The sequence below is a fragment of the Merops nubicus genome, unplaced genomic scaffold, assembly GCF_000691845.1.
Source record: "Merops nubicus isolate BGI_N331 unplaced genomic scaffold, ASM69184v1 scaffold2840, whole genome shotgun sequence".
Taxonomy (NCBI): domain Eukaryota; kingdom Metazoa; phylum Chordata; class Aves; order Coraciiformes; family Meropidae; genus Merops; species Merops nubicus.
Window position 1 is genome coordinate 9,897 of NW_008583365.1, and position 12,063 is coordinate 21,959.

The 12,063-nt window shown below is 47.7% G+C and overlaps 2 protein-coding genes across 2 annotated transcripts in view; one reads left to right on the forward strand and one right to left on the reverse strand.

The window, feature by feature from the left end:
• The window catches only part of LOC103773006 (brother of CDO-like), a gene marked incomplete at its 5' end in the record, with an annotated part of 12,187 nt that extends 9,561 nt beyond the window's left edge, over positions 1-2,626 (forward strand). Inside the window, 4 exon segments of the mRNA XM_008940361.1 lie at positions 330-556; positions 1,102-1,181; positions 1,713-1,906; positions 2,439-2,626. Coding sequence (XP_008938609.1) covers positions 330-556; positions 1,102-1,181; positions 1,713-1,906; positions 2,439-2,626 — 689 coding nt within the window.
• Positions 2,627-4,391: 1,765 nt separating this feature from the next.
• CFAP44 (cilia and flagella associated protein 44) overlaps positions 4,392-12,063 on the reverse strand; it is a 34,073-nt gene continuing 26,401 nt past the window's right edge. Inside the window, exons 26-34 of the mRNA XM_008940372.1 lie at positions 11,842-12,045; positions 11,184-11,382; positions 10,501-10,611; positions 8,884-9,014; positions 7,894-8,010; positions 6,762-6,963; positions 5,890-6,050; positions 5,146-5,283; positions 4,392-4,670 (exon numbers count right to left, since the gene is read on the reverse strand). Of these exons, the coding sequence (XP_008938620.1) occupies positions 4,392-4,670; positions 5,146-5,283; positions 5,890-6,050; positions 6,762-6,963; positions 7,894-8,010; positions 8,884-9,014; positions 10,501-10,611; positions 11,184-11,382; positions 11,842-12,045 (1,542 nt within the window). The remainder of the gene's footprint in view (positions 4,671-5,145; positions 5,284-5,889; positions 6,051-6,761; positions 6,964-7,893; positions 8,011-8,883; positions 9,015-10,500; positions 10,612-11,183; positions 11,383-11,841; positions 12,046-12,063) is intronic.

Here is a 12,063-nt window from a genome sequence, read left to right on the forward strand (position 1 = left end):
GTGTCCCTTTCCACCATTTCTCTACAAGGGTGTTTTGGGTGCCAACCCACTGCTCACAGGACAACCTAACATCCCTGATGAGCTTCAGGAAACTCATCTTTAACCTCTGACTTTGGCCTCAAGGAACCCTGGGACTAGAACAGGGGAAAAGGAGAAAGGGGCACTCCCTTTGCCATCGTGTGGGGTCCCTTTCCACCATTTCTCTATAAGGGTGTTTTGGGTGCCAAACCCACTGCTCACAGGACAACTTAACATCCCTGATGAGCTTCAGGAACCTCATCTTTAACCTCTGACTTTGGCCTCAGACTTCCTTTTCCTTCCCTCTGCAGAGCAAACCATTGACATGGGCTTCCCAGGGGCTGGGCTGCTGGTGTCATCCTGCCAGTACACCATGGTGCCCCTGAGGGGCATCTCTGCTCCCCGTGCCAACGGGCACCCCTACGTTAACGGGCAGCCCTATGCCAGTGGGGCACATCTGAATGGCATCTGCCCCTCTGCAGGAGTGGGGTATGCAAGCACCAAGCCACGAGATTATGGTCCAGAGGAAGTGCCACAGGTACGTCCACACTTGGGCTCAGAAGTTGGTTTGAGGTGAGCTGGAGGCCGTGGTGGCACTGAGAGGGCTTCTCCAGGAGTGGCTGGCACCACTGGCAGCCTGTTGAAGTGGCAGAGACTGGCCTCTTAAAAGAGATTTCCCCTCTTCAGTGGAGTCAGATGGGGGAGGAACAGGAGGGTCTCCAAACCACTGGTGAAGAGGTGGTTTCTTGGGGCAGTGGCTCTAAGTATGGAGGAGGCAGTGAGTAAAGGCTGCTCTTAGAGGAATGGTGCCTGTTTGAGCAAAGCTGGCAGGGACTGACAGTGTTGAGGGCTCTGTGTGTGGATAATAACACAGGCCCAGGCAGTGCCCAGCCCCTGCTGATCCAGCAGCAAGAGTGAAGTGAGTTTTCCAGTGTTAGCAAAGGAAACAGCTTCAGCTTTCTCTGCCTTCTGTTGTAAGAGCTTCACCAGTTTTCCCCACGGCTCTGGCTCTCAGGTCAGCACCTGCCTGTCAGTGCTGCTCTGGGGCATTGCTCTCCTGACAATCCTTCTCCCTCCTTCCAGTCCCAGGAGGAGACCAACGCCTTGCTGCAGGCCAGGCTGCTGCAGAAGGGGAACACCCAGCAGGACTGCCAGCCCTCCAGGTTAGTCCTGCCTTCTGGAGGGAGAGGGTGGAACAGTCCAGTGGGACCCACAAGACCACATCCTCACAAAAGCTTGTCCTCACCACAGTCCCATATGTCCCAGTTCACCTGGGAGACAAATCCATGCTCCAGCACGAGGCCTTTTTAGTCTAAATTCTCTTATGGATGGAGGGAGAGGTAATTTAATTGTAGAGGTGGCCACCTCCCCCTGCTGCTCCTAAGGGGGAGACAAAAAAGTAGGATGAGAGAAGCTCATGTCTGTGACCAGCTGCTGATAAACAGCTGCCCTAGAATCTGGGCAGGTTCTAATTGCAGGTGCTTTGTGTCTCCCTGTTCAGATGTCAGGGCATTATTCCCATGCTCCCTGGGAGGCACTCACTAGATGTGGGATTGCCAATACCAGGTCCCATCACCTCATTCCACAAGTACCTCCTAATTTCTGCTGAAAACTACTGGCTGAGGGGTTACACAGGTCATATTTTTAAGGGAGGAAAGCTCAATAGTGCTAAACCTCTTTGTCTGCCTCCCCAGGTTGCCTAACTCAAGAACAGAAGACAGCTCTTTCCTCTACAGCCTCCCAGATGACTCCACTCATCAGCTTCTTCAGCCACAGGATGACTGTCCTCACCTTCAAGAGCACTTTGTTGGACTCCATCATCCAGTGCTGGGCAGCAAGGTGGGAGGGCAGAGCCTGGATGCTCGACGGGATCCCCTCTTCCACCAAGGTCAGTGCTCTGGAAGATTCCACGCTTGCTTCAGCTCATCATTTTAGGCTGATCTGGAAGGGAAATCTCACTGTAGAGTCTTTCTGAGGCTTGCTTCTGCAGTGCAAGGGCATTTGTAACATCCTGGAGAGGCTGTGCTAGCAGCTGGGGACTGTAAATTGCCTCAGTCAGTTTTAGAAGATGCATTTCTCCAAAAAAGCTTGAGCTGTAAGCTGCCAGAAGGGCACGTACCTGTCTCCACTTGCAGAGACACTGTCCTTTAGTCCTTAATTTTGCATTTTCCAGACTGACAATAAAACAAAGTCCCTGAAAAATTATGGGGATCCCTCTCTCTAGGACCTGATCCATTGCCCCTGTGGTGTGGATCATACTTGTGGATCAAGCTTCCGTGTAGCCAGGACTTTGAGAAGACAGCTCTTCCTCTTTGCTCAGAATACCTGTCCTCATAAAGTGGACTGTTGACTGGAATGCCACCACAGCAGCTCTCACCCCTCTATGCATTGTAACCATTTCTTGCTGCCTTGCCTTTCAGGAAGCTCTTGCTGCCTAGGCCTCGTGCCAGTTGAAGAGGTAGAACGACTAGACTGCTGCCACTCCAGAGGAGACCTCCATCCCCAGAATGCAGTCATCACACCTTTGGGTCAGGACCTACCAAGGCATTTGAACAGCAGCCCACCACCACCACCGAGGCCTTTAGAGACTCGTTCTCCCACCAGCTAGGGACTGAGGTGCCTTTTGTGAGAGACTTATTCTAAAGAGAGAAAGAGAACGGGTATTTATTTTTGTATAACACGCCTATTTATATATTTATGCACTTGTATATAGATGTATATGTGCCTTTTATAATGCTATGGAGACAGAAAGCATCCTCAGCGAGGTCCCAGGAGGGCCCAAAGAAACAAGGCAGCAGCTCTCTGTGCTCAGCAGAGGTGGAACCAGGAGCTCAAGAGCCATCAGGGGACCCGGGTCCGAACAGAGCCGCCGCCGCCAAGGTCTGGCAGCCTCTTGCAGCGAGGGCTTCACGAAAGCTACTGCTGTCCAAAAGGTCTTCTCCTCTCACCCACAGGAAGGGTTGTCCCAGGCACAGGCTCCTGGGGATGTCCTGGAGGAGCTGGCACTCTGCTGAGCTGCCTGAACGAGCCTGCTGGTACCCGCCGCCCATCTGTAGGGACAGACCCACGCCCTGACAGCTACAACAAAGGCTTCAGCCTGGCCTGAGGCTGGCTGGATGCTAAACCCTTGCACAGAAGGAGCCTCTGTTCCACTTGGGGACATACAGCAAGCAGGACTCCTGGGGAAAGGTGACATTTTCCTGCAGATAGAGTTTTCCAAATAAATAGGGATGCAGATGGTAATGCTGAGCTCAGGAGAGGGACACTCAAATTTCTGCAAACTTGGTTTCCTTTATCCTGGGGTTTTCTAATGTCAAAAGCTTTCAGCTTCCAGGCCTGTGGATAAGAGGTTTTCTTCCCCTAAGGGAACTGGAGCTGCTCAGCACCTTCCCAGGGACCTCCAGAGAGGGCTGGCTGCACAAGTACCAGTCATTTGGCTGTGCTGGGCCAGCAGGACCAGAGTTAGTGCCTGGCTGGGATATGGTGGGATCCCAGCTGAGCGTACACCGGGCAGGGACTGGGGAGGAGGAGGAGGAACAGGAGCAGCTGCAGCTTGTTGAAACTATTCAATTCAAAATCAGAACAAAGCCCGAGGCTCCCTGTGCACCCTCAGGAGCTTTGCACTGGAAGAATGGTGTGACACAACCCCTCTGCTTGAAGGAAGTTGTCACAGTAAGGCAGGGTAAGTGCTGTAGATGACCACGTGCTGCCACCTTACCCCATCCATGCCAGAGGCAAAAAAGAATAAAACCTGAAAGCAGAGGGAGCCAGGTGCTCCCTTCCTTGGCATGGCAGGTGCCAGTCAGCAGAATTACCAGCTGACTTTGCATTTGCTACACCCCCCTGCCAGGTCAATACCACACCCTGCACTGCCACGTGGTTTTGCACAGCTACAGAGCAGCCTTTGAGTGGCTCCACACCCACCTGAGCACTGTAGCCCCCGAGGAGAAAGGTCCCTTTGCTTTCTCCACACAAACAGCACTGCCCTTGGCTCTAGCTCGGCTGGCAGAGAAGGGCCATCGCTCCAGGGATGCTCAGCAAGTGAGAAAACACACCCTTAAGGCAGACCTCTGACCGTTTTGGAGGAGACAGGTCCCAAAGCTGTATTTGCCCACGTGAAACTCTCCTATCCAGCCTTCAAGAGCCAGGTGTTTGAAGGACAGACACACACAGGCACACGCAGACTCAGCATCTCTGCAGGCGGCTGGGAGCAGCGCTTCCTATTTGCACTTTTTTATTCCATAGCTGCCACTACGGTCCTATTTTGAGAGGAGAAACAAACAGAAGCCCTCAGGACTCAACCCCTGCACAGCCAGAGCAATCCCTTTGCCCCTTAGCAGCCTGACTGCAGCCTGAGTTAACCCTGTCCCCTCTTAACGGGGACTTGCGCCGCTTGTTAGCGCCGGTGGGGTAAGAGCAGGGAACGAGTCGCTTGGTGTCCCAGAGCCCTGCAGGGATGAAGGCTGGAGGAAGAGCTGCCCATGTTCACTGCTGAGGAGAGCCAGATCTCTTCCCAGGCACCCATCTTTTCTGCGTAGCAGGTGGATCTCTTCCCTGAGGAGAGCTGTGCCACGAGCCGCGTGCGCCAGCCGCCGCTCCAGCCTGGCCGCCGCCCTCAGCTCCGTGGGTCTCCTGCCCTGAAATTCCTCTCCCTGGGAGGAGAGGGGGGAAAAAAACTCTTCTAAAATGTGAGCAAATCATCAGGACAGCTTCATGACTTCACTCCTCAGTCAGAACTAGGTGGAAGTTGGCTCAGCCCATCACAGGTGGGTGCCTTATTCAGAGCACAGAAAACACTTTAATTCATTTGGCTGCTTTCATATAACAAAGGAATGATTTTGACTTGCTGCAAGATGGGTTTTTTTTAATGAGAAATAAGATGAGTCAATATTAGAAAGCAGCTAAGTAAAGCAATGGCAGAGAAGCTGTATGGACTACTTCAGGATCAGCTCATTCATCCAAGACCTGGAGCAGCAATTCAGCCTGTGCCACTCAGCAGTGTCAGCCCGACCTGCTGGCTGCAGAGCAGGATGTGAACCCAGAGAGCTGGTGAGGGCCACATCATCCCCTTCCCCTTTCTGAACGGCCCCAAACCTGCCTGCAAGCACAGCTGACTACAAGGCTTACCAGCAGATCGTTCTTCACTGAAGACAGCTTAGTTTCAAGTTGCTGCTTTTCAAGGCAAAACTGGTTCAGCTGCTGCAGCTTCCTGGTGTTCTCCTTTGTCAGCTTCATTAGCTGCTGCTGCAGGTCTGAGATTCTTTCCTAGAAAAATAGAAACTGTTGAGCTGGGGTGAGAGAGGACAAAAAGTGTGAAGTGGGGAAGAAGTGCTTAGGCACAATGTTAAGTGTCCCAGAAGGGAGGTAAGCAACAGGCTGATCCTGCATCCACCACCTGGTCCAACTGCAATCTCGCATAGTCATCTTGCACCACAGGAGCTGAGCCTTAGCCCCTCCCAGAGCCATGAACCTCTCAGACTGCACAGAGTGGCACCCCAGGCATGAACCAGCCCTGCCCTGCACTCAAACTGTGTCACCAAAGGTGGTGGGAGGAGAGGAGGTGCCAAACGCCAGCTGAAAACCAAAGGAAAGCATTCTGGAAGAACTCCACGTGGGCACTGAAGCAGAGCCATACAATTGAGTAAAGTGAAACAAAAAGATCATCAGCTGCCTCCAGGAGAAAATAAAAGGTGTGAATGATGCAGCAGAGATGGTGATGATGATGGCAAATGGGAGTTGGACATTATGGTCTGTTAATGACAAGTGAAACAAACGCAAACCAAAAGATTTGAGTGTGACTATCCAGCCCCAGGCAAATAAAGCCTTAACAGCACATCCTAACATGTATGTCCTCCTTTTCCTGCTCCTTACCTCCCACTTTTTGAGCTCCTGGGAGTGCAGATATTCTTTCTCCATTATTTGCACTTTCAGCTTCTCCATCTCTATGTTAACAGAGTGAGCTTGAACTGCTTCAAGATCAACCAGCCGGCCAAACTTTGTCATCATCAGGTCGTTGCACTTCTCTTCCAGCCCTGGTGGGATGGGCATGGCATAAATGGCTTGCATTGCTTAGTGAGAACTTCTGCTTTACCCTTGGCTTTTGGTCTGTGCTCTTTGGTATTTCCTCTGCAATAAACAATTCTCACACAGCCACACCGAGCTCCCAGCTCCATCTGGCCGTTTGTCCTTGCCTGTGACCGTGGCTGTGTGGCCACTAAGCCACACTCTCAGCCAGCCCTAGTGAGCCACTCCCACAGCAGAGGCTGTAGAGGGCATCTGCAGGGCTGGTGGTGCTAGATGTGTCTTTGGGGCTGGTCCTTGGTGCAGTCAGTGTTTCAAGTAGGGCTTGTTTCATTCACATTATGTTACAGAGGAGAAAATTGCTAGAAAAAAAGATGAGACAGCTTTGGGGTAAGTACTTTATCCCTGACACTGACTTCCAGTGCCTCACCTCAGTCAACTCTCCTTAATTACTTCACACAGCCTGATGACTCCATTCCCTGACACTGACTGCCAGTGCCTCACCTCAGTCAACACTCCTTAGACTAAGTTCCCAAATTACTTCACACAGCCTGATGACTCCACAGTGCTGGAGAACCACCAGCACTTGATCTGCTTCTCCTGCTTTATTATCTGCAGGAAGGAGCTGTGTGAGTGCAAAGAGAGACATCAGGGGGTTCCCCCCCCCCCCCGGGGTGTGCACAGGAGGAGCATTATTGGGCTCTTCAGTCTCTGTTACTCACGTAGAATCTTCAGCTCCATCTCCTTCTTCTCCTGGACAAGTTGTTTATATTTCTTCTGGGCCTTCTTATAGAGCTCTCTTTGTGTTCTCTTTTCACTACATAGCTCCACCAACCTCTTCTGCAGATACTCTAAGGACTGGTTGGTAAATACTAAAGCCTGGGAGAAGTCACTGGGCAGTTCCCCATTATCCATGTACTCCACCTAGGAGAAACAGCCAGAAGCAAGGTTGCCTTTGATCTCTGGATCACAAATGTGTGAGAGTTGGGGAGTTAATGGGTGAGGTCATGGTAAGCTGGGCACAGCTCTCTCATTTTGGGCCAGGGAATCACTGCCACTCAGCAAAGCTCAAAAACTACTTAAGCCCATGCTGACTGCCTACATGGAAAGCTGTCTACCCTCCTGTGGCACCTGGAACAAAGGGGGAGTAGGTGACTCCTTGTCAGCTGTACTCTGGAATGATCTGGGAGCTGCAGGATTGCATACTCAGGCCTTGGACTCTTCTGTCTTTATTACCAACCATTTAATGAAGGGAGATGGAACAAAAGGAGGGAGCTGAGCTTGCTTCAGAGCTAGGTAAGCTGGAACAGGCAGAGGCCTGTCCTGATTCAGCCCAGAGGAAATAACAGCCTTGAGTTTTCCTCTTAGTTTTCTACTTACCAGCCCTGTGCTAACAGCTGTGGGTCAAATGCATTGCATCCAATCCAGTAGTCTTGAATTGGGCAAAACTCCCCCTTAGTTTCAACAGTTTGGGGTGGGTTTTTTGGTTTGTGGGTGGTTTGGTTTTGTTTTGAGGTGTTTTTTTTTGTGTTTGGGTTTTATTTTTCCTCAGGAGAATATCAGTAGGTATGGGCCTGAAGGAAAACCCAATGTCAAACCTACAGAACACTTGAAAACTATGCACAGTTCAGTGATGGGTTGACCTCCCTACCCTTACCTCTCTTCTGTCAGCATAGGAGAAAGGAAAAATGAGAAAAATCTAGAGGAAATAGCAGCATGAAGTTCAGTTAATGGCACTTCACTCCCAGGGGACTCTGGTGAATCAGCAACAAAGGGACCCAGAGAACAGTGCCACCACTGTTTCAATGTACATAGGTCATTCTGCACCTGCAGGTGCACAGCAGCTTGAATTACCTGGTGGAGTTTCAAAGGCACAGCTACGTGTAGCTCATTCAGTCTCTGCTGCTTTTCCCACTGAAAGGTCTCCAGTTCCCTGGCTGCAGTTTCCAGACTGCTTTCCACGATTTTCACCTTCAGAGAATTGTGAACATAAAAATAATCCTCTAGTACTGAAGGACATAAGGCAGCAAGGTTTTATGTTAGAGCTCCCAAACCAAAGGGAAAGAAGTATGGTGAAAAAAAATGCCACTTTTTGTTGTTACATACTATGATAGATGAGTTTCATAAGCAAACATGAGGCTCCTCTACATACTCAAGCAAGATCCTACCCTGAATACCTCTGATACACTCACATATGTCTCCTTAGTAGAGAAGCCCAGGAGACAGCAGCTTTGTTTAGTGCCTAAACCACTTCTAGATCTACACAGCCTGCAAGATATTTTTGCATTGTGTTATGCCTGGAAGTGCTTACTGATTCTGCATGAGAAAGAAACAATTCCCACTCAAATGTCAGACCCCAGGGTGAATATGTGGCAGTTGGCACTTAGGAAAGCCTTTAAAAAAACTAAACAAAAAAAAAATGATGTAAGTTAAGGATATTTGATGGAACATTTTAGAGGCACAATAAAAAGCAAGGCTTGCATAATGTTATTTTGGCAGAACTCCCTATCCTGGATAACCCTTCGAATTAAGATATTTTTGAATTAATAGAAATCAAATGTCTTGGTGAACACAGGAGCTCAAAAAAAAGCTGAAAGGAAAACTTGTGATTACTATGACAAAGAGCAAAAGCAAAGAACAAAAAGCAAAAGAACCAGATGGAAGAATAGCCTTTTTCTGCACTTATTTTAGCCTGCATTTGTGTTAGGATAAATACTCTTTCCATCTCTCCATCCCCATACACTTGCACAGAGGATAACCAAAATTTTAACCAAAATCCCTGGCACAACATTTTCACCGTGAGGGAGGCAGCCAATGCTTGTGGAGAAGGAAACACTGAGATACCTTTTTGGCCAAGGCATTGTATTTCTTTCTGAGTTTAGCAGCAGCTCTCTTCTCCTCTGTTAAGGCTTTCTCGATGCCTAAGCGCTTCTCCCGGAGCTGGATGGTGTTTTGGAGGAGTGCCTCAGTGCAGCCTGAGGGAACAGAGTCACACAAGAGCTTCATTTCCTTATGGCTGCTCTAAAATTGCAGGCTCCAGCTCGTAGCTTCCCCACCATGCAGCATTCCCCATAATAAGACCATGCTCTGGGTTCCCTAGAGCTTTCTCAAACCAAAACCACATGGGCCACGTTCCTCCGTGAGGGGGTGAATGTCTTGGATGGATTTCTTTCTCTCTACACTCAGAATAGTTTGTTTCCAGTAAGACTAACTGCATCAAAGCCAATATTAAAGCCAAGTGCTCAAAAGTTCTCCTTTACAATTAATGCAGTCCCAGTCATTAATACATGTTGCAGTATAACCTTCAATTCTGTGAGCGTGGTGTTTAACCATAGCAGCCATCACTATAAATCATCAACCTGCTTTAGGGATCTCAGAATCCTAGAATCATTTAGGTTGGAAAAGACCTGTAAGATCATTGACTCCAACCATAAATCATTTATAGCACTATTTGTAAACAAAGCTGTGATGTATGGCACCTAATTCATGGAAAGGAAGATCTGTGAATTTCTATCTAACAGAGTGATTTCAATCATGCTAATCAAGTGCTTAATTATGCCCAAATCTGCAGGCACTGATAAAGGCAAAGCAAATGACACATAAAGAGACAAATAGGAAAAGACCAATGCAACATGTAATTCCCCTATTAAATCTGTAATTTGGACTTTTCTAATAAAAAGTAAAATCTTCACTTCTTCCCAACGTTTCAGTGAAAAAAAAGGAGATGAATGAGGAGTTAATCAAAAATTCAATTTGTGGAAAAGACACTGAAAATCCAATTAAAAAAAATATATATATATGAGAAGGTAATTTGTTAGTAAGTTCTAACTGAAAATAAAGCAGTGTTGTTACATGGTCATTAACTTCTCACCCAAAGAGTCCTAAAAAACACAACACCCTAAACTAATTAAACACACACAAAAGAAAAGGGGGGGACACGTTGCTTGCCTTTGTTGAATGAATGAATGAATGAAGATGATTTTGCAAAGTAAAGCTCCTGACTTTTCCTACACCCTTAGGAGAGCAGCCTAGCAACAGGCAATTGCTGCAAAAATCCACGAGGTGGTAACAAAGAGCTTCATTCAAGAGCACGGTAAGATCCCTGGAGAACGTCTCTGGCCTGGGATCCAGCAATGCCAGAGAGCAGCTCCAGCCTCTCTCCAGCTCCACTCCTGAGAGGAGCCTTTTCTCTCCAGGAAACAGCCGTGAAAGGGTGAATGGTTCTTTACATAAAATAATTACTCCTTAGCTAAGTTTTACTTCTCCCAACTTTTTTAGTTTCATTCTCTTCACTGAAATTTCCCAGGGAGAAATGCTGTGCTCAGAAGAGGCACACACGTTCTGGCTCTTAACAGCATTAATATGCAATGAATAATGAAAAATTCTCTGTTTTCTTTTTAAATAAACAATATTGCCTCTAAAGCTAAAGTAATCAACTCAAGGAAATGATTGCTTAGGTACCCTCTGGGCAAACAGAGTCATCAAAGGCTTCATCTTCAGATCCAGAATCATCTTCATCAATCCCCAAGCTGGACTCTTCATCATTCTCCTCTTCAGTCTCATCTTCTTCATCTGGAAGAAAAGGACTTTACTGCTGGTTGGCAGAACCCCCCCAGACCCACCAGATGTGCATTATGCCAATGTGCTGGTGAACACAATCCCAGTAATCCATGAAAGCTCATCCCAGTAACACATGGACCCAGGTGCCTTGATCTAACAGTTTAAAACCCAGTCACTAAATGAAACCTTTTCATAATATGCTTAGTCCTGTGACTAACATGATGTAAATTAGGTCTGTGATCTCTCATTAGTCAAGGGACAGATGAAAGGAGGGTGTCATGAACGTGGCAGACTAATCACTTCTCCATAGCTCCCACTGGTACAGCATAGGGAGTATCTATTTAAAGCTTTGCCTCTTCTTCAGACCAATTATCAGTCCTCAATATTGGCTTACAGGGATTAAATTGCAGGAGCTGTCACCAGACCCAGTGTGGTCATGTTAGACACTGAATTACATTGTTGTCTTTCAGGCTGGCTCCCACTGAAGATGGGTTGGTATATAAAGAAATCTCCCTGGGTCTGATCTTTGGGGGTTTGAGTGTTGCACCCACCCAGGGCTCCAAAAAAAGAACAGTATCACCAACCTGCTCCTGTTCCTGCTTCTTTTTCTTCTTCTGTACACTTGATTTTCTTCTTCAGAACCTTGGTCAGAAAATGGGCAACCTCATCGTTTTTTCCAAGGGATGCTTGGAAGTTGGCATAAAGAACCTTCTCAGATTCCTGAAGCTTTACAATCTCACTCTTCTTATCCTCCATCTGGGCAAGGTAGCTGTTCAATTTTGACTAAACAAACAGAAAAACCTACTTCATTTAAAAGGTACAGTGCACCTTATATGTGTATAAGATCTATGTATCTAAGTTCTATGTGTGTATAGGAGATCTATGTGTGAAGATGTGGCAATGCAAACCTTGTCCTTCTCTCTTTAAACCAGTGCTTCAACCAAGAAAAACCTAGAAGTGTGTTCTTAAACTTCAGTATATAATCTGTCACTTATTCCACAACATGAAGTACTCATTAAAACACAACTGTTGCAATTATGAAAAGAGTTAATGATTGGAAGTTAAAAGCGACCATCTTAGGTTGATCATCAAGAATTTCTTGTTTTGCCAAAATCCAGCAGTAGATGCTGGATCAGTGCTAAATGGAAGCAAAAAGATGCCACCATCTACTTGATGGCTTGATTTTGTTTCATGCCATGCCTTAGTGGCACTCTTACACCCAGAGACACACAGCCTGCTTACTTGCATGGCCTCCTGCTCACTGAGGAGGCTGTTAACACGCCCCTGGAGAAGGTTCTCCTGCTTCTCAAGGTTCTTCAGGATAAGCAGCTCTTCATACCAGGTGATGTGCTGCAGGTCAGCACTTTTCATCTCCACATCCAGCTTCAGCTTCTTGTGCCTCAGAAAGCGAAGCTCAGCATCGAAGTTCATCACCAGTGTGTTGATCTGGAGCATGTGAGAGAG